General features: G+C 44.2%; 2 protein-coding genes across 2 annotated transcripts in view; both read left to right on the top strand.

The window, feature by feature from the left end:
• The first annotated feature begins 273 nt into the window (after nt 1–273).
• The window catches only part of LOC131294289 (putative uncharacterized protein DDB_G0271606), a 34,167-nt gene continuing 13,071 nt past the window's right edge, over nt 274–21,369 (top strand). Inside the window, exon 1 of the mRNA XM_058322335.1 lies at nt 274–411. Coding sequence (XP_058178318.1) covers nt 333–411 — 79 coding nt within the window. The 5' untranslated portion in view covers nt 274–332. The remainder of the gene's footprint in view (nt 412–21,369) is intronic.
• Nucleotides 20,291–21,339, top strand: LOC131282788 (uncharacterized). The gene is made up of 3 exons (XM_058312331.1): nt 20,291–20,420; nt 20,499–20,738; nt 20,818–21,339. The coding sequence occupies exons 1-3, from the start codon at nt 20,291–20,293 to the stop codon at nt 20,970–20,972; spliced, it is 525 nt and encodes a 174-aa protein (XP_058168314.1). The 3' UTR covers nt 20,973–21,339.

The following is a 21,369-nucleotide window of genomic DNA, read 5'->3' on the forward strand; positions in this document are numbered from 1 at the left end:
AACTGTGCCAAAATTGTGCTTTATTGATATGTTCAACTTCTCCTGTAGGTTTCACTGTGATTTTCCGGAAAAGTTTACCCAAGAAATGATCTAAATGTGTCGTGCGGTAGGTCAGTTTGTTGTGCAATGCAGTTCAGTGCAAAGTGTCACCTAACATGAATAAGCGGCGAACCAGCCGAGCCTCTACCGGGCGGGGTAGCTAAGCAAACAAAGTCTACAGATGTGTGCGCGTGCTGTGCGAGTGTAGTGTTTTTGTGTTAAAAAAAACAAAAGAAAAAAAAGAAAAAGAATAGAGTCTTCTTTCGCCACTCTTTTTCTGAAAGTGCCACAGGATGGGATGCGGACAGAGTAAAATCCATCTTTACCCGAGGAAAAACAAAAGTAAATCCAATGGGAAGAAAAGCGGCCATAGTAAGTATTAGCAAAGAGCAAATGTAGAGGAAAACTTTCGATGGAGGATAGAAATTGTATGCCACAGGACAGGTGGAATGGGAGTTTTAAGTAGAGAGTTTATAACTATTTTGTTAACAGCAGTATCAGTTTAAGCAAAGGATTTGACAGACCCCGTCATCATAAATCTTCTCCGTGAAGTGGTTTTTGAAATAGACACAATTTATGAGGAAATAACACTCGTCCGTATAAACACATTTATACACACACACACTTTAAACGCATTTCCATCGTGAAAGGAAATTCGGAAGCGCTATAAACGTCCCTTCACCTAACGATATCGGGCAGTTCCGCTCAATCACCTGAGGCCTGAGCTTCAAACACGGGCCCTGATTAAAGGGAATAAAGGCAAGCCGAAACCTTCCGGACCCTCCCGAACTCACCCTCGGAAGCCTTCGAAGTACACCAGACTCTCGCCCGCTAAGTTGGATGATAAAAAAGCGCTTTGTACTTCGGGCCATTTAACTTTTGCTGTAGGGTGAGGACTGACCACTCAAACTAGCCGGTGGCTAGAGGAGGTGGTGGGCTGTACGATAGAAAAATTACTGTTCGAAAGAAAAATTACTGTTCGAAAGAAAGGCCTTTAACGTTACATGAAAGTCGTCTGCCCTTCGCTGCTAGGGATGTTTTACATTTTGCTGCCGCTAGGCAAAGTGGGTGGTTCTTTGAATGAACTTTTCGGTTAGACGATTCTTTGTGAACGCAGGAAATTAGGGTAAAGCAATCGATTTTTTGCTGGGTTCTCATCCGTCCTGGTGCGGGGGTTGTGTATGGGTGTGGAAAATTGCTTGAAACTCAGAAGAATAGTTCTCCTCTACTCTGACACATTCGACTGCTTTACTCTATTTTTTAAACGTTCTGTATTCAAATGAAGATGGTACAGTTTTAAGAAAATTATTTTAAAAACAAATGCTTGGTTTTTAAAATCGTTTCTGTTCGTTGTACATAAAGTATCGATTGATTTCGCGATTAAGATGTGTTGAACCCGGATGGTTATGTTAATCAGGCAATTTGGTTTGATTTATGTGTTAATTAGCTTAATTTAACTTGATCAAAGCCATTCCGACACCATACGCAGCCGAAATTCAATCATTATTCATTTAATTGCCGCCCGATCGCCCGGGTTTTTGTTTTGCTACGCAAAATCAACACCAATAACGTTGTCCTTTTTATGAGGTCATTTGACTTCGACAAGACAATCTGAGCGCCGCCGGGCCGCTCCTCAGGCCAGCTCCTCTAGCACACAGCCGCCCAGACGCTGCGCTTTTCGCAGGTCTTTGTGTTCATGTTGCGTCGCTGGTGGTCGCGAGCTAAATTCCATAAAAACTGCGGATGTAATTTAACGGCCTCGGAACGGAGCATGCTCAATGGTGTGGCGGCGGGTATCCGGGAGGGGAAGGTCAGTCGAAAGTATATCCACCACCACCACCACCCATGCTCAAAAGCGAGCCTTGGACGATGCTAAAATTGTGTGAAAATTGCTTTATTGATCGGGTGTTTGTCCGTTTGATTCCATTTTTTTTTTTCGTTTGGGCTTTTTTGGGTTGGGTTGTCGTCTTTTCCCATCAGGGACCCGACGAACATTGGAAAAAAGCTCCACCGACCGGGCGCTAAATGAAGTGCCGAAGAAACTTACTGTATTTTTCCACTCGTTCGTTTATTGGTCCAGTGGACGAGGGTACGGTTCGGTCTGGAAATGGTTGTGCTTGGAAAAGCTGCAAGAATATAACGACCGTGCATAAATGTCGGTCCCAGGTGGGGCTATTTTTCGTACGATGGCGTGTTTCAGTCGTTGTATTTTGGGGAGTTTTCCTTGAGTCGGACAATGGTGTATTAGCTTAGTTCTCCTGAAGATGATTGGAAAATTCGAGTGATTTTCCCATGGTAATCGTGATCCTAGCATTGGAAAATAAGCTTGATACGAGGGTGTTGGGAAATATACACCAAACGAAATGTTCGTTTAACTTTCTCTTTAATTATCCTACCTGTTGATTTCACGAGGACTCTGACAATTGTATGACTTGGATACATGATTGCGTGATTAATAATCTTGATGGTTGGTTCATGCTGTGCTGAGAACTTTAACGCCGAGCGAGTCTCCCATTCGCTGGTGTGCTTTTCCTCCTGTTTCAACAAAGCTTAGGGTAAAAGTTTTTCCTTGTCCACCGAGCGTGCGTCGTGTAATCCAAGCCACGAGAAAGCGCGTCGGGAAAGTTACTTCCCACCCGATACACACAGTCTCTCGTCCAGCCGTAAATCAGCGAAGCTGCTCATAAATCTGCGCTTCTGAAACTCTGCACGACCGTTGCGTTGACCATTTTCTAGGAAAGGGTGCAATCAAGTTGGGCAAAAGGGGTGGGCCATAAAATAAGGATTTGTTTTACTTGTGGACTTGGTACTTTTACCAACGGATGTGAAATAAATTGCGGAAACCGGAGCTAAGGGTGCTGCTAAAGGGAGAGTATTTTTGTGTGTTTAAGCAGATGAAAGAAGAAAATCTGTTCTTTACGGTTCGGTTTTACGGAACCCTTTAATTTATTTTTCCATTGAAATAGTTTACACTGCCGTGAGATTGGCCGTTTCGAGCGACATTTAAAACTAAAAGCCAATGAACAGGGAAAGGACTGTACATTTTAATGTCCAAAAAAAGGGAAGGATAAATCCCATTTTTGTCGTTTCGATTCCTCCGGTTTCGGATGGTCTAAAGTAGAAACTGTATACCCGCTCATAAAGGCGCCGTGTTGAAATGGTTGTTCGCTGAAGTGCCGCGCGAAGGGCCACAATCGCACGAGCGGGCCTTTCCTTTTTCCAAAAATCGGTCAACGGCTTCGTGGCTTCCTTCCCGACCATTCCGATGCTACCACCTTCGCCAGCGGGCGGCTCTAATTTGTCTTCCCAGCAGCAGCAGCGCCCCCTCCAGCAAGGTCGATGGCAGTAAAATAAGATTAATGAGGTTCTCCCTTTTCTCGGTCCCGAAAAGCTCGGTTTCGCCAGTTTCGGTTCGATGACGTGGCGTCTGGCGTGTGCTCTTTTCGCCAGGCCAGCCTTTTCACGCTGTAGAAGCCATTTGATTTGGCGCTCCGTACGCCGAGAGGCGAGGACTGTGAAGAGTTGGTCTGTTTTTCCTTTCAACGCACACTTGGAAAAGCTCCCGTCCGGTCCAACGGTTGAAACCGCACGCCTGGTACGATGCCACTGGAATGGCTCTAAAATTACTACCCATCATCGGCTGCGGTCTAGTTTGGCGACGTGCGGAGCAAGGAAAAGTCGGGGAAAGGGAAACATTTTCTTAAAACGTTCACCTACCCGATCGGGCCAAATTTCCTCCACTGGCTTTTAGTGTCATTGGCGATGCCTATCGCCACTCATGGAGGCGCCTGGTAATTTATGTTTAATGTGTTCCTCGGGCGACGATACCTTCACCGTCCGTATCGGGCAACCAACAGGGTATCTATAAATCATCACTTCGCCGGCTTCTCCTCCGAGTTCCTGAGAGTTCCCTCATTTAGGTACGGCTCTTCACGGTTGTTGGGGCCTTGAAAAATGAATGAATCAATTCCGTTATCGTTGGGCTTAGTCTAAATTTTAATAAAAGTTCCCACGTCTTCTGTTTGACCTACGCAGATCTTCCCCAAAACATGCCGTGCCCTTGCGTGCGTATCTATCACGGGCGCGTATAGCGGCCCCATCATTTAGACCGTATCTGGCCCTTCTCGCCCCACGAACCGCGCCTTTTCTTATCGCTTCGGATCGGTTTTAGAAATTCATGACATTTTCGGAAAGTCTTCCTTCTCCCCTTCGGCCGTACGAGACTTCGGAAGCGCTGCCAAAAGTTGAAACGATCCCTCCAACGGTCCCCAATTTCTCTGCTGTTTCGTTGACCTACGGCCGCATTGGGGAGGGCGTTTGATCGAAAGGACGCTCGGAGGAGACACCGTTACCCTGATGAGATTCGAATCGATCGACCCCAGAGAGTTGGGCGGTCGATGTTGGAAAATCTCGAATGTGTACTCGCCGACAACGGAGCTCCAGGGATGATACACGTTTTCGATCGTCTGTGGAATACATTAAATAATTTACGAGATAATGTTCGTGTCGGTTGTGCGCAAGTCATCTTTTGTTTCGGTTCCCAAACGATTCGTACGATCATTATTGCTTCCCTTTTTTTGTTTTGCTGCATAAAAATCTGTGCAGTTTTTCGTTTGCCATAGCTACTTTAACGCACCATTGCTTTCGCCGATTAATTTTAATTTCATCCATTGTATCCTCCCCGGCTTAGTTCCTTCTTTTGAACACGGTTTTCCACCGTCCGGTCGCACGTGTCTGTACAAACATCACGACGTCAGCAAGCGAGCGAAGCCATTCCTATGCTCCCTCCTTCGGTGAGCGTGTGTATGTGCGAAAATCGTGCAAGCACTTACGGGGTTTAGTTTCGGTGCCCGAATGCCCGAGATTGTTGACATTAAGTTGTTACGGGGTGAAACGAGGATCCACCTCCCGAGAGAGAAACCTCCTGAACGACACGGTTGCTGACGTCAGCGAAAAAGGATACCGTTCCGTAGTGTTGTGTCCTCCGCTGGTTAAAGTTTTACCCCGGTTGCGATTTGGTCGCGTGAAACACAATGGAAGCAAATCATCAAGCAGAGTTTTTTTTATGGAGTTGTTTTAACGATCGCAACGCAAGAAAATAACGCAAGAAAAAGAAAACAAGTGCGGTTGATGGTCGTAATAGAATAAGACAAACACTCATCTGAGACACAACAGTGGTCGACAGGTGTGTAAAATAAAAGTCATAAATTTATTAGATTTTCCATTTCGAAAACCGACCATTTCTTATCATATGGAAAAATGTTTTCTCTATTACAGTTCTCATTAGAATTTTGTTTTAGATATTCTAAGCACTCCTTCTTGCATCTAAATATATTCCTAAGAACACTGGAGATCTAAATTATTCACTTTACATTCTCCCATTGTCTTTCGCATGCACTTGCATCCTATTTGTCTTCCTTCAGCCGGGAAGTTCTCAAGTGCTTGTTCTCACAACCGTTCGCAAACGGCTCCCATAAAGTGCTTTAAAAGACAATGACAAATTAATAGCACCAGGTGTGGCACTGTTGGCGCGTTTCTCAGGGCGGTCGCGACGACATAAAGTAATTAAAAAAGTCCCTTTTACTTGGGCGCACTTGTGCTTTCTGGGCGAAAACTTCGCGCGCCATCGTAAAAACGCGAATCGCGGTTTGAGTGCAAAGTTGGCCTGCAAGGAACAGGATAATAAAATCGATTTTTTAACTTTCAGAACATTGAATATTCCTCTGCCGGGCGTTCCCGAGCGTCGCATTGAGAGGGGGATTAAAGTTTTTATCTACGTGCGACACATTTGCGAACGTTTGACGGAATATGAAAGTTTCGTGCTAGTGAAGTGCATTCGGGACGGGTTGTTTCCGAACAAATTTGCACTTGTTTGTTTATTTGTTTATTTTCTTTAATAGAACACTGACAGAGGCAAAGTTTTGCGAGGAACGGAATCAATTCTTCACCGCACTTCCCTCCCTTTCAAACCGATAAAACGTAGGAAATAAGCTTTCGAACGGCGGCACGAGAATAGACACCACCGTCTTATTTTCGTTTCAGTTCACCGAAGCGTGCTGTGTATTTTGCCGAGAACGTTCTATTTTGGTGCTGGAATGCTCCGTCGTGCCCCTCCGACATGCCATTTGCGGCCAAATGAACCCCGGCTCCTGATGCCGAGACGATGAAGCTGGTCCGAAGAAGCTAGCCACGAACCACAAAAGCGCAAACGAAAAGCGAACGAACTGAAAGGAAAAATGTTGGTCCTGGGTGGCGGGACGTTGGCGTTTGAATTCGGAATGGAATTCTTTATGGCGCACGGCATCTTCCCACACCGGCGAACACTCTCAATGGCAGCGCACAAGTAGCACATTTCTGTGCCGTGCAAAAGCCCAACACTCGAGACGGTTCCTCCATTCTGAAGCTTGTAAAAAATTATTGCAAATGAGCATAACGAGCGATGAGCTATTTTTAGTGGCGAATAACCGGAGGGTTTTATGGTTCTACCATCCGCAAAAACCGATCCTCTTCGGGTCGTCTTGCGTGTTCGCTTTCCGATACAGGCGTGATTCGATTATCCATTCGGGTGCTTAATAAATGTACGTAATGTCCTGCCATTACGAAGCTTCGCATGGCAATCGCGTGTCAGTCCGCTCACGTGGGACAGGGTAAGACGTTTCGACGGCTACTTAAAGACTGAAGCTCCAAGCCAACTTCACACTCTCAGTTGAATTCGCCTCGTTTTTGTTCTTGCATAGTCGGAGCTGTGATTTACGCCTGACGCGTCTGTTGCGGCCATTGTTTTTCACGCCGACAGCCAACAAACATGCCATACTCTCTGTTTCGTCGAAATGTGGTATAGGAATCTGCCGAAATTCCATGCCTTTTTTTGTGCTCGCCATGCTCATCCTGTAAGCTAATGATGATATGCGGATTCATGGTGAGCATTTGTTTCTATCCCATTTCCATTTCGGGTGCCTTCTTCATGCTATGCCAAGAACTGAAAATGTATTTTCTTACATAAAAAGGATTTCGTCCTATTCTAGGCAGTGATTGTAATTCGCTAGCGGATCATGGAAAAGGTATTCGAGGTACCGTTTTTCTCCGATTCTTGTGCCCTCGTATTATGCGCGAGCGCGTGGTGAGAGAACGAGAAAGTGCGGTGGTGTGAGTGCCAAACTTACCATTTCCATCATACGAAATCCACTGGAGGGAAATTTATCCAATTTTTCAGCCTCCCCCCCGGTGTATTAGATTGAAAATGTTGTTTTGCTTTTCGCTGGAGGAGTTATTTACACCCAGAGTTTTAGCCCCTCGGCGCCGTATTTATAGGGCTTCGTTTCAGTAAACGTGTTTTTCCTGGTTCGGTAGGGCTGATGTTTTTCTTTTCGTAGGGCCTCGGAAAGCTTCAAGAGGATTCGTAGAATTTCCGGCAAAATGTTGTAGAATTCTTGTAGTAACTAAATAGAACGACTCGGACACGGGACGTGGGATGATTATTAGATTTGAGGAAAAACACCAGGCGTCTCCATTTTGATCATGATTTTACAATTAAACATGAATCGTAATTTAGCAGCTCATTTTTAAATGCACCCTGATTAAAAACTTAAATTACATTAATCTGCAAAATAAATAAGACTAAAACTTTTAACTGTCACCTTCTACTGCTTTCTCTAGAAAACATCTTTTCGTCAAAATAGCGTCTAGTTTTCATTCCCCCTTTGCCATCGTTTTCGATCCATGAAACGTGTTAAACAAAGTGTCAAAATGTACATCGTCGAGTGGTTACTGCAGGCAGGCAGCAGCTGTAAGACAGCAAGAATGCCGAGGGAAACGTTCGGCTTACGGCGCGCCAGGAACAAACTCGTAAAGATACTCACAATTTTAGAACTCCTCTCATCTCCGGCCGTTTCATCGTACACGGCCTTGTTCGCATTTCGCGAGCAAAATTAACCCACCGCCGGCAGGACGGCAAAGTTTTGTCCGGTTGCGAAATGAGTTTGAAATTCGTTGCCCTAATTATCATCTGTTTATGTTTACCCATGGCGCTCCGGTCCCATCATTAAACCGGGCGTCGTTAGAAAGGCGACTTCGAGAGTTCGGATGACAGTCGACGTAATTTCGATCCCGTGCGGTTTTTGATGTAAAATTGGCGCTCATTTGATTTGCGTATCGTGTATTCCCGTGATTTTTTGAATAACATTTTAACTAGTGATATGTTGGTTTTTAATAAATAAATGAAGAGGGCTAAAATTTCACAGCAATGAGCAATTACTAGACCTAGGCCACATTATTAATCGTTTCAAGTTACACATAATTAACCGAAACATTCTCTGCTACCGATAAACGCCGTGTCGATGCTACATTTAAGGGCCAAAATTCCCCGAAACCCGGTTGGGCACTCAAACACGCTACTCAGGTTGCATGGCAATATCCGATTCGGCACAAGCCGGCACTGTTGTGTGCGGAGGCAATCGGTTCGTAATGGTTGCTGATTTTGGTCGAATTATCCATCGGCACCTTCGTCGGGGGGGCACCGCTGGATAGCCTACTCCGCAGTACGAGCTGGAAGTCAAAGCACGTAAATGATGCTCGACGGTTCTGGCGTTTCCGCACACGGTACGCACTCACACCCACACAGGATAAACTGTTGTCGGCCCGGTAGCGGCTGGACGGCGGGGCGGGTTGAGTGTTGGTTACGAAATTGCGAAAAATGGACGGAGTTTCCTGATCGCTTCCTGGCACCGGGCCGCGCCAGCGTTACCAGCGGAAATCCATTAACATTTTCATATCCTTTTTACGGCAACCGTACGCTACGCAACGTCCATATTCCTTCGGTGGTAATTTGTGCTCCTGATTTCCAGACACGGGGCGAACGAAACTCGTCGATATTTTGTTTTTCTTCCCATGCCATTTGAACGCTTACTGTACGAATGTCATGTTTTGCGTGCGGGAAAATTGAAAAACCCCGTAATGAGGGCAGAATCTTAAGTGAATAAACTCTTGAAAGGGGCGAGAAAATTTAATTCCATTTCCAATATCCTCCACGGTATGGTAGCAAATAAAACACCCGACATGGGACAACCGACCAGCGATTTGTGGACGTGCCCCTTAGCACAAGGTTATATTCATAGGTTGAGGAATCGATATGATGCTTTTTTACAGTTGGAGTGTAATTGTATTATTCTTCTCGGTGATTTCGGCAATGTGTTCTGCCCAGAGAAGGCATTTAGGGTCCTTCCAGAGGGCTGCTGACAAATTGTAAATGTAATTGAAAATGTGTATTATCCCGTTGGTGTATGCCATCCGTTACTTCATCGTATCGGTATGATGGTTTCGATGTGATAATGTTTTCCACTGAACATCGTTTAGAATAATTTCATCTTTTCATCCCCCACTTCCCACAACTCGGGAAATAAATATACTGGATCGTCGAAGTGGTGTCAGCACAACTTTACCCGTGAGCATTATTGTGTGCCATCAATATTGGCATACACACGCTTGTCACCTCAGGCCGCCCGCTTCCATCATCATCGTCATGTGCGATGACACAAGTGACAACGAGAAAAACGATCGCCACAAAAGGCGCACGCCATGATGTAATGGCGTCTTATCGGCTCCATTGTCGTGTGTATCATTCTTTTTTGCCAATAAAATACGCACAAACACACACACTCTCTCTTTCGCTCTGCTCTTGTTTTGCCTTGTCGGGAGGATAAGTACAACCCCATCGGAGACGACTTAAATTTAATTTATTCTTTCGCTGAAAGGATGTCTTTGCGAGCAAACCACTCGTGGGGAAGGGCGACGAACGAAACAATCAGAAACAAACACACGTGAACAATCAATTTACTCTACGGAGCCTTGCTGCGATGACTTCCACTTTGTGCTGCCTGTTTGGAATGCTTTCGCACGTGGTGCCGCCGCTTTTAGCCTGATGATTTTTCTGTGTCCTTGGTGTTTCGAAGTAAGAAGCAGAACGAGAAATCAATATCGAGATGGCGGAAACATCGAGCGAGTGTTTGGCGCTTTGGTTGAACATTCGGCAGGAACCTTTTTATTTCCAAACCGTTTGCCGAACCGACGTCGTGGTTGACCCTTTTTAAGGATATCGTTTACTTTGGTCAAAGTTTGTTTCATTCAACTTTTAAAGTATTTTTGAATCTTTTGTCTAAAGTCTAATCACACCAAATATGGGGTAATATTGTTAGTAGCTATAATATAGCTCAACGCTTTTGGAAAAAAATGTTGCTCTTATGTTCAAGTCGTGAAGTTTGAGTAATATTAAAAATACTGATACGAAAGAAATACACCTTCCTTTGAATATAAAATAGAAGTAAAATTATTTTATGCAATGAGCATAAAAAACTGTGATCTGTTTGCGTCCCGCTCCGTTGGCTTCGGCGAGTCGCTCGGAGCCTTTTGGGAACCTCAGGTATTTGGCAATTTGCCCGCACTATTTTTGGCGATGTACCATCGTATCGACGTTGCAGAATTTTGGAGGGATGTGGGTTGTCCAGTGTTCGTACAGACCGACGCAACCACACACACACACACACCTGCACCTGGGGTCGGCCATCCTGGCTAATGATAGCGACATGCCGACACTCGTAATATTGCGGACGGAGGGGGTGGTGAAATTAATCCGGAACCTTAATCATTCTGGCGAACCCGCCAGGAAGCAACATACATTGCTGTTAGCTCACCGACGCTGCCCAAAGCCGTCGCGGTCAATTTCCTTCCCGAATTGGTCTTGCCAGTCCCGTGTCAAACCGGGGGCAGGGGGTTTCGATGTCTGCTGTGTGCAGGTGTGGCACGTGCAGCGACTGCCCACGAACGTGGTGGGATTTGCGGCGCCGAAATTAAGCCGTAAAAACCCGCCCGGGATTGCGGGAACGGAGCGGTCGGACAATATTTACTAATTTCGGGTTTCGCTAGGCACTCGCTCTACGAGCCATCGATCCGGTTCCTCCCGGTTGTACCAACGGACAAGTTTTATGGTGAGCCGGACAGCCTACGCCCAATGGCCGGCATTACGTGTCGCTTGACTATTCGTAAGCGTGCGTTTTTTTCCCTTCTTCCTGACCCGCTCAAGCCGCCCGCCATTGCCGCCTAAAGACGGATAACAAGGCATTAATGAGCCATTTTGGTTCGGTCGGCTCGGTTCCCGCCCATCCGACGTTTGTTTTATTTTGTTTTATGCTGTGGCCGCGCCTGATTGTAGATGGTGTGTCGCCGATAAACAATAATACACGAACGAAAAAAAACAGCAAATAAAGAACACGAGTGCTTACACAGGTATAATGCGTTTAATTGAATTTCGCTAACTGGAGGTAGTTAACCTGGGATCATAAACTGGAACGAATAAAATCATCGCAGTACGGTCACGAATGGCATGTTTCAGTTACGATAATTTGTCACATTAGCGATGCAATATGCTCAAATCGTTTGTTTCAAGTTATTTTCTGTGGCGTATGGAAACGTTTGTAGTTCACTTTTTCGAATTGGAAACTTTTGTGAAGGTACACATAATACAACTTTAATTTTTCTAAAGTCCTACCAACACTTTCACTAAGTCACAAAGTAGGTAAAGGAACGATTGACAGAAAGCTTCTATACACTGGAGGAAACAAGAATAGCACCACCCTGTTTTTTGACAATATTTTTCATATTTCTATAAAATTGGAGCTTTTTCGAGTTTGGTACGTTATTACAATCAGTTTCACAACTTTCCGGTGAATTACGGTCGCATGAATGTGGGCTAATAACGTTAAAATCCAATAATTCATGAAAACGGGGAGGAAATAAAAATAGCACCACTTTGGTTTTCTGTTCAACAATTGAAGATATTCTAACAAAACCTCAATTGAAATATAATTTAATGATTGTATTAGTAAATATAAGAGTACTTGTATCTAATCCCTTCAATACGCGGTGACTTGGAGGTACAAAATAATTTTTTTCAGAGAGTTCTGCTCATGGCGCTCCCAGCATTCACGATTACGTATTACCACGTAATTGTTGCTCCAATGTTTGACATTTGAAGACAACCACGATGACAATGAATAGGCCAAAGGTTTTTTATGAGATTAGGATACGGAGAGCCTGCTGGCCACCTTGATAGCTCCATTCTTATGTCAGGAATCCAACCTGTAGTCAACATCAACTCATGGAATCCGGTATGTTTTTATTGGAAAACGAAGTCAAAGCTCATCCAAGTTTAATTTTGATCAATTAATCTTGTTTCTAGTACATTAAACTTCATTCTCAGTCAGATGCATGGCAAGGTAAGCTTTCGTTGCAGTGAGAGAGTTCCCCATATTAATGGTTTAACACCACCAACGTTCCGGCTCATTTTAACACCAGGTTCTTGTTGAATATCTAGCTAAAAGTATTGTCAAACATGTATGTTGCAAACACTTTCTACTTCGCGGGAATTAAAAGAATTCTTAGGAATTGTGGCAAAGAAAAGCCAAAAATTTACTCTTTATTCCCGTTGGTTGTGCTTGTACAAGAGTCCGAGCTTTTTCCCGCTTTTCCACTTCTTTTATCGGTTTTCTAACGCTAGTATCGTTCCCTTTTCGTCTGACAGGTGCTGTTGGAGCGAGTTCGAACTTATGGGTCCGAACTGTTTCCAACAATGTAGAAAATCAAGAATGAACTTGTTTTCGCCTGAAAAGAACTTTTTTTCATGCGTCGCAGCAACAATCATACCTTGAAGTGAGTTTGAACCGTTTCAATGCATGTCGCTCTGTCATGTTGGACTTGCGGAATCTTTGTGGCTACTTGTAGTTTTCCCCTCTCAACGTAATTTGCTGCAAATGTCTTATGGCACCTTAAGTTGAATTCTGCATGATTTAGAATGACTATTCGTCCCTGATTTGCTCCTTATTTATAAATTATTCACATATCCATCTCCGTAAGCTGGGTTTTAATCCCGCGTTGGTCCTTCCCGTCCCGTTGGTGGCCGTCGTTACCGGAATGTTTCACCAACCCTACTACTATGATATGTAATCGGAAGGTTTAATGACTGATTTTCAGGGAACTGCCCTCTACTACCATGGTCAGTTTTGATGTTTAGCTCGGTTTTAACGAAGCGATGCTGTTCCTGTCTTCTAAATGGCTTGGAAAATCAAACAACACACGACTAATAAAATGTAATTTCTACAGTTTAGGTTCCATACTAACTACTAATATCTTAAAAACTCATTTAAGATTATTAGTTTTTTAAATATCTTCAATTGCTGAACAAAGAACCAAAGTGGTGCTATTTTTATTTCCTCTCCATTTTTAGGCTTTTTTCGGTTTAAATGGTAGTTCTCCACATTAAAGCGACCATAATCCACTGGAAAGTTGTGAAACTGATTGTAATAACGTACCAAACTCGAAAAAGCTCCAACTTTATGGAAATATAAAAAAAATTGTCAAAAAACAGGGTGGTGCTATTCTTGTTTCCTCCAGTGTATTAGAGAACACGAATAACAATATTTAATAGAAAAAAAACTCTATGATAATTGTTACAAACAAAATTAAAAAATTAACAAATTGTAGGAAGTATCAACATTGGCTGGAAAGCAACCAAAACTTTAGTCTTTTTATTGCACAATTTGTTTGTTACTGAAAAGACCGTTGTCTGTTTTCGCGCTTTTATACACATTTTTCTATCTATAAAAGTTCCTCATTTTTGACAGGTGCTTGTTAGAGCGATTCCGGGTTCACAGTTCCGGATTGTCTCTAACAATAATTATGATTAGGAATGATGTGGACTCAATCTTTACTTATGACTATCGAAACGGGATTGTTTTTGCTAAAAAATCATGAGAAGGATCAAAAAGATATCGATACTAATATATGTTATCAATCGTTGATGTTCGTTTAAAGTTCGTAAAACCCTTCAAAACATTTTTAATCAATAGCTGACATACTACTACACCATCGAAACACGTTTGCCAGCGTGCGCATGTTTTCCTCGAATTTATCGCGGTCCAGCGAGTATCGCGGCCATTTGCGAGAAGTTCACACTTCCAACACCGTGTAACAAGAAACCAGCGCCGCTTGCCGCTTGCTCCGGTCCACACCGACGGCGTGCAAGTATTTGAGCAGGATGTTATTCTATACCTCGCGGCACTTTTCTAATACGGCGTTTCTGACCGAAACCCCCGACTCCGCCACTTAACACCGTCTACCTGGAATGAAGCCCGGCAGAAGACGCAAGACCAAAACCTTATTCCCTTTTTCAACCTCAACCCCTCCTGGGGCGATCGAAGGACGAGTCCCCGGCTGTCTGTATTAATTTTTGGCTCGCTGTCATGTAATGAAATTATTTTACATGTTTTCTAATTATAGAGTCACGCCGGTCGGCAGCCGGTTTTTGGCCGGTTGTGGATAGTTCGGGCCATAGAAGGGAGGTGCTGCGGCGGAAAGGAGGGCAACGTGACGAAGTTGAACTTTACACCAGCACGTCCGTTTCGCGAATCGTCTTACGACGCCATGCTGCTTGACGATGCTCCAGGGCACCAGGAAAGAACCCCTGAACAAGATACATAGAGGGAGAGGAAGTGTTTGCATGGAATGAACCGGTGAGGTAGCTCGTGGCTTTCAGCACCGGGAACAACACCGCCAACCTTCCAGAATGGCTAAATTCATTAAATTCCGGTGACATTCAAGCAGAAGGCCTTGTTTGTTTGCCGAGAAATCGGTAATGGTTACGGCACGCTCGAGCTGGAAAGGAAGTAAAGGATGGTACTTCTTGGGGCGGGCACGAAGTTCTTGTGCGTCATGCCACACTAATAGTTATGGAAACGAATGCGCAGAGTCTTGTTCCCTAGCAAAAGTATCTGTCGTGTGTGTATACACGACGTGAAATATTAGAACAATTTGTTACCTCGCCGGCGAAGGGAAATTAATCATATAATGAATGACGTAATGAACCATGGTTCAGTTTGCATGAACATTAGAATCTTTTGATTGGGTAAAAAATAATCTTGACGATGATTCCTCACAGAACCGTCCCTTACGTCTGAATTACATGGTAAATAAACTTTGTAAATATAAAGAACCTTCGCGGCGATCGACCCAACGATAGACCGACACTTTAAAAAAAATCGGGGTCTTTCCTCTGATAAAGCTGATAAAAGGCATCGAAATAGAACCCGGTCATGGGCGGCTTGAGTTGAAATAGGTGAGAAAAAGGAAGCCTTCCCCTTTTGTCCGACGAAAGTGGGCAACGTTTTGCTGTGCATGGAACGATCCTTAATTTCGGTGGATAAGGCCAACCCTCCGCCATGTCCTACCTAGGACCTTGGTGAAGGAAGTAATCCGTAAACTATTCGGGTTACGTTCGTGCCATTCAAGGGTGGCCTATTTATTTCGGTCGGAATATTTTTGGTCGGATGTTTTTTTTTCATTTTCCCCAAAGTGAAAAAGAGGAAATAAAAAAAAACATTGGCCCAAAAAAGCACGTAATCGTGCGGAATCGTCCCTCCCGATGGCATCGGGATAGAGTGCAAAGTAATAATAAGCAGCACTAATTGAGCCGTTAAACGAACGAAACCAACGGAATGGTATTTCCTACATTTTTCTTCTTTCGCTGGGAGACTATTCCTCCTTTCTTGTGGTCCTTCGCGATGATAAACTCCAACCGCAGTGTCGTTTATGCGATGATGGGTAGCTGAAGGGGCTGAACGTTATAATGTCACAAAAAAGGTGGACGAGGTGGCCAAGGAAAGAAAATCCATCCGTCGCACACACGCCAGATGACGATGACGATGATGATGATAATGATAGCGTACCGGGTGGCCTTGATTAAAAAGTGACCTTTCCCCGTCAGACATGGTGCCGCGCTCGCGTAACGGATAATTGCATATTCCTTTTTACGACCCGCAGACGCATTAGGCGCATTAAAGTGGCAGGACGAAAGGGCTCGAAGGACGACATCGTCGTTCCTTTGTAGGCGAAGCCGGCGGATCCCGGGGTAGCTTGAAAGGAAGGCACGTCCTAATCGGCTCACGATTATGAACGAACGAGCCCGGGAAGGATCGTTTCGTTATTATGTTGGTTTCGTAAATGGTGGGCCTCTTTTAAAAAAGGCAACCTTCGATCTCATCCTTTTCAGGTGTGTACCGTACACGAAACGGTAAGCTAATCGACGATCTCGGTGGTTACTACGAGAGCTTGACCGTGTCAGTCAGCTCCTTGCCATGTACTTTAAGTTATGCAGATGCATCCTTGCCAGGCGAACGATTTTTTGAAGTTGGCAATTTTCCATGATTTTCCAAGAATGGATGCTACCATGAACATTATGGTTTTTTTTAAAGAAAGGGTTTGTGAAAATAAAAATGGAAGACTGTTTTTAAACGTGACATTTCTTCCTAAAAACAAGCTTCTTGTCAGACCTTCTCCCGAGAAACGGGATCAGCAGTGAGTAGTTTGATTAAAGTTCCATTTTTTACAAATTCTGCATGAATGTATAGGATGTGCTAGCGGAAGGCAGCATATGATGCGGTGAGGGATCATCGGACAGTTAGGTCTATTTTTGATGCAATGCTCTACGCTTCCTGCCGGATGACAGACACAGAAGTCTTGCTGCATCGTGTGTCCATGTGGTGTTAGCTTTTCGTTTCTTCGTGGCATGGGTGACGACAGGAATTTGAGTTCAGAAATCAGGAACGCAGTTTCTCCCCTCCTTTGAGATCCTTCAAAATGTGTGTGTGTGTGTGTTTGTGTGCTCTATCAAACGACACGACAAGAACAGGAAACGCCATTAACGTGCGCTTGCATGTACGGGCTTAGGAACGCCAACGGAAAAAACGGAACGAAAACACCCAGTAGGGGTTGTTCGGGTTCCAACAACTGGAAAACGTCTTTGCCTGCATGCTTGCATGCATAGTTTATGGGCGAACAAGAAGCCCCGCTTGATGATGCCGGCATCGGGGATCTTATGCGCCTCGACAGGATATTTTTAAACCGGCCTGGCACAGGAAACGTGCGGCTGCGGCTTCTTAGACTTCACAGATACCTTCCGTTTCCATCTCCTGCCCGTCAACTGTCGTCGAGGGGCGTACCGTTGTGACCTGCAAACATCGGCACGAACTCCCCGGAACGAAAAAATGGCTTGCTTGCGAGACATCAAGATGATGGAGCACGATGGCGCCATCCAGGGGGCCGTACTCTTTTCCTTGGTTGGTAATATATTTATATTTTTGCACGTTTTAAACCACATCCTTAATAGTATTCTAACACCGTTTCCTTTCGCTTGCCCTTTTCTCTCAGTACTACGTATGACGGGAACTAGATGTAGTTTTGCAAATAATCAGAGAGAGAAAGAGAATCCATGTTTAGGACGTGAGCAAATGAGTTTACAAGTACACAGGAACGCTCGTAAATCACACGCTCCTCGGTCGTGATGAACGATCCGCGTAGATTGGGCTCTGAGGAGGAACTGCAACGTATGGCTAGACGTAGTAGCCTCGCAAGTGGATGCCACAACCACTTTCCGCATTGTCACAAGGGAGACTACTTAAGTCTGCTTGCCATTCGTACAGAATGTAGAACCCATGTGCTAACCAGGGTCTTCTGCTGATTCTAAGACCGGAGATTTCCTTTTCACCCCGGAACTGTACTTTAAATGCGGGCGTACGAAAGGCGAACACTTGCCAATACAACACCTAAACATGCGAACGAAAGAAGATCCTGGTGGGAGCAAGCGGAAGCAGTCCAACAGACTTTCAAGTGACCACGTTTGAACCGGCCCTGAAGCACTGTTCGGAATGGTGTCGGATTACATCAACAGCTCTCGCAACGATACGGTCACGTTTCAGACTTTATATCGGACGCGCCCTACGGAGGTCCTATTCTCGGGGTGGCATCCATCGTTCAACACCCACCGCACGCACCGGCAGCTGGAATCCCATCGCTTCTGGCCCTATCCGCCCCCGCTGATGAGCAGGAACTGGTATTACCGCAATTCCAGATGCCGTCAGTTTCTCCGTTTCATCGAGGAAACGCGGACGATAAGATCTGTCGAGTAAAGACTCCACCGTGCGAGTATCGCTTTGAGGGGAGAATTTTCTGCAACATACTTACTGTTGAAATCGGACCGTGAATGGCACTCGAAGTGGTTAACCAGCACGCAACGTGGGTGTAGTAACCGCAGGGATTCCAGTGGCAATCAGACGAGTTGAACATTGAACAGGACACGCACTGCGTTAGTAACAATTACACGGAAATCATAAGGCATGTTAACTATTCCTTCAACACTCTCGACCTTGTTTGCCGGATATTTCGTTACAAGTGTTTAACAGTTGATTCTAAAAGCCTCAACGACATAGGTTAACTTTAACCTGGAAAATATCTAGTATTTTCTTTGGACCGTTCTCCACTTTCCTCAAGGTTAAATATGGTTAAATTTCGATTTAAATATTACAAAGCTCACAAAAAAGAATCAACACATGTGACCAGTGTCCTTCGGAGAAGGTTCCTTTGAAACACTCCTTGGAGGCGGGGTGAATTTAGGGTTGGAAAAAACAACATTGACATTGCTTGTTCGGTGGTTAAAGTAGCATGAAAGGCAGAGTGTTTTGACAAGTGATATTATACTCTTGTTCCCGTGAAAGGTTCTTTTTGAAGCCTTGGCCAAAATCGAAACGTATGTTCGCAGGGATCCCAGTGTCTTGGAAACGTGAAGTTTCAAGTATTACCTTATTTTATATGTGGCTTATGTTTGACTTGGCATAATTTCGTAACTTTTTTTATTTCAAATGTTTCAGTGTTTTGTTTTTTATTTATTATTTTCAATTTCTACATTTCGCGGAATAAAGCAATATCTATGTTTTAACTTTTTTGATTCCCCACAATATTGGAAGAAAATCCGCAAGAGGTTTACTCCGAAGATTGATTTTAAACTGCAAAACTATTAAACAAAGTCTATTTACTCGTCTTACCTACCCGACTCCAACAATTTTTATTTAAAAAAACCATTGTTAACAATCCTACATTTCTCCCCATTCTAATTGTGTTCTTCTGACTACGGGTGCAATGATCTGGTTGAAGTTCATTGATACTTAATGAAAATAAATGAAGAAAATACCCCTTGCTTATCGATTCGTTACATATGTAATATCATTAATAACAGATATCTGTCATTTCATTACAGTTTGTATTTGTAATTAATTCATTACCAACCCCTTTTTTGGCAGAAATGAGTGATCAATTGGAGAAATGGAAATGAAAACGAAAAGGTTAAACCATAAGATTGAACACACCACCATCAAGAACCAACCTCGTCGGCTCGTCGGGAAATCGTTAATTGTGGGGAAATATTTTCCCATTCCCTTCATCTAATACTCGCCTACGGTCAAGGTAAAGGAAGCGAATAATTGAAAGCAACAGCTACAGCGTTCTTATCCGTTACGCTTGCTACTATTTGCATAACTTTACGACCATAACGGCAGGAGCTCATTAAAGCGGCACTGCTCCCAAAAACCTTCTCTGGAAGTGGTTGGTAAATGGTAAAACATGAATTAACATTAACCACCAGTTGCATTGCTCCATCAGCACGGTACTTTTTTTGTGTTCGTGAACGGATGTTGTGGTTCTCCTACGAAAATTTATGTATTTTCTCACCGTTGTTATTCAGGAGCGTTAAATTGACATTTCCATGGCACTATTATGGTGTAGTACGTGTGCGATGTTCAAGTGGAAGTACACGACTGTTTCATAGAGGCCAGTCTCCGCGCTCCACGCTTTGCTTCATTCCAAGTATCGAGTTATCGCGACATACACATTTTCCGTTAAAATACAGCTTTCATTCTTGCTAATCGCTTGCAAATGATATGATTTCAATAATAATTTATTTTCTCCAAGATCAACATCAACGCGACATTGACGTCGCTGTTTCACGGACGGGATGATAAAGGCGGTTGGAACGACGACCAATCGCCAGGAATGATACGACAATCGGTTTCCGCTTACTTGGTCAAGAACACAACTTACACTGTGGGTGTGCGAAGCTGGTACGCTTTCTCTCCACATTTCACTGTCGTCATGCTGCCCTCGGTACAAGAGTAGAGTCTTATCAGTAACTTCTCAGTTACATTTCATCGGAAAACGGATCGTATTCCGAAGTTCAAGCGTGATTACATACAAATGTTTATGCTCATTCGACGTTGTGATCTGGTAGCTTGCGGTTCTCCTCGGTTGCGTTTAAACTGAGCCCCCTCTCGGTAGAGTTTCGTGCGGAATAACAAGTGATATAAATAGTTTGCCTCTTACAATGGAGCGGTACCTTCGTTTTTACATCAAATTCCAAGGGTATATGATCGGTGCGCTGACGCTGCTGCTGTCTGTGCTTTTGACTTTTGTCATATACGACTCAACCAGCTTCACCTATCCGCTCGAAGAGTGTAAGTTTAACAAATGGCGCCGCAATAGGCTGATAGCTTCAAACTAATGCAATTTCAATGCTGCCCTGCACCCAACAGATTATGACTACCGCTTCATGGGTAGTTCGGCGCTGGTCCTTGGTGCATTCTGGTTCTGCGCCGGAGTATCGTTTATATACGGTGTATATCACGAAATCAAACAGTGTCTGCTACCGTTCGCGATACTGTACCTGATGGATCTGTTCCTGATGGCACTTCGGGACCTTGTCATGATCTGGCACGATCGGCGCTGGTACACGACGTTATTTTTAAACCTTCCAGCTGCAATTGTGGCGTTGTGTAAGTGTGCTAAAGTTCCTTACTATTGACAGCGGCCCCCTCTGAAAACCACTTTCGTACCCTGATTTAATTTTTACAGACATCACCACCTATTTGTTCATGACGCTCATCGCACTGTCGCGGCTGTTCACTACGGACCCGAAACCACAGCGGGGTGATAACTTTATGCGGTTTAACAACGGCATCGCCAATCCGGCCGCTGTCGACGATGAGGCTTCGCTCGTCGTCGCATAACGCTGTCCGGTCACGCTGCGTATTATCGGTTAGGCTTATGGTAGCCGACGCAATAGAAGATGTGCTTCTTATCAATGTGCTATGTATGCTTGTTTGGTGTTTGTGATTCTCCGTATAAATATTCCTAAACACATAGTGTGAAGCCGTCGTTTGAAGCTTCAACAATCAACACGTAATCTCGTTTACTCGAAACCCACGATTCCGCTTTTAATCAGCTAAAGTCCAGTGATTCATTGAGAATGTCTATTTGTTTTTGAAAACCAGCATAACCCAAATGATGGTTGACTTCGAAACGGCAACACCGCGGTAGATGCTTGAGAACACATTTATTAAGAAGTTTCGTTAAAATTTACACCGTTTTTAGCTGTAGTGGATCGCAGATAGAATAAAATTCTTA

The sequence above is a fragment of the Anopheles ziemanni genome, chromosome 2, assembly GCF_943734765.1.
Source record: "Anopheles ziemanni chromosome 2, idAnoZiCoDA_A2_x.2, whole genome shotgun sequence".
Taxonomy (NCBI): domain Eukaryota; kingdom Metazoa; phylum Arthropoda; class Insecta; order Diptera; family Culicidae; genus Anopheles; species Anopheles ziemanni.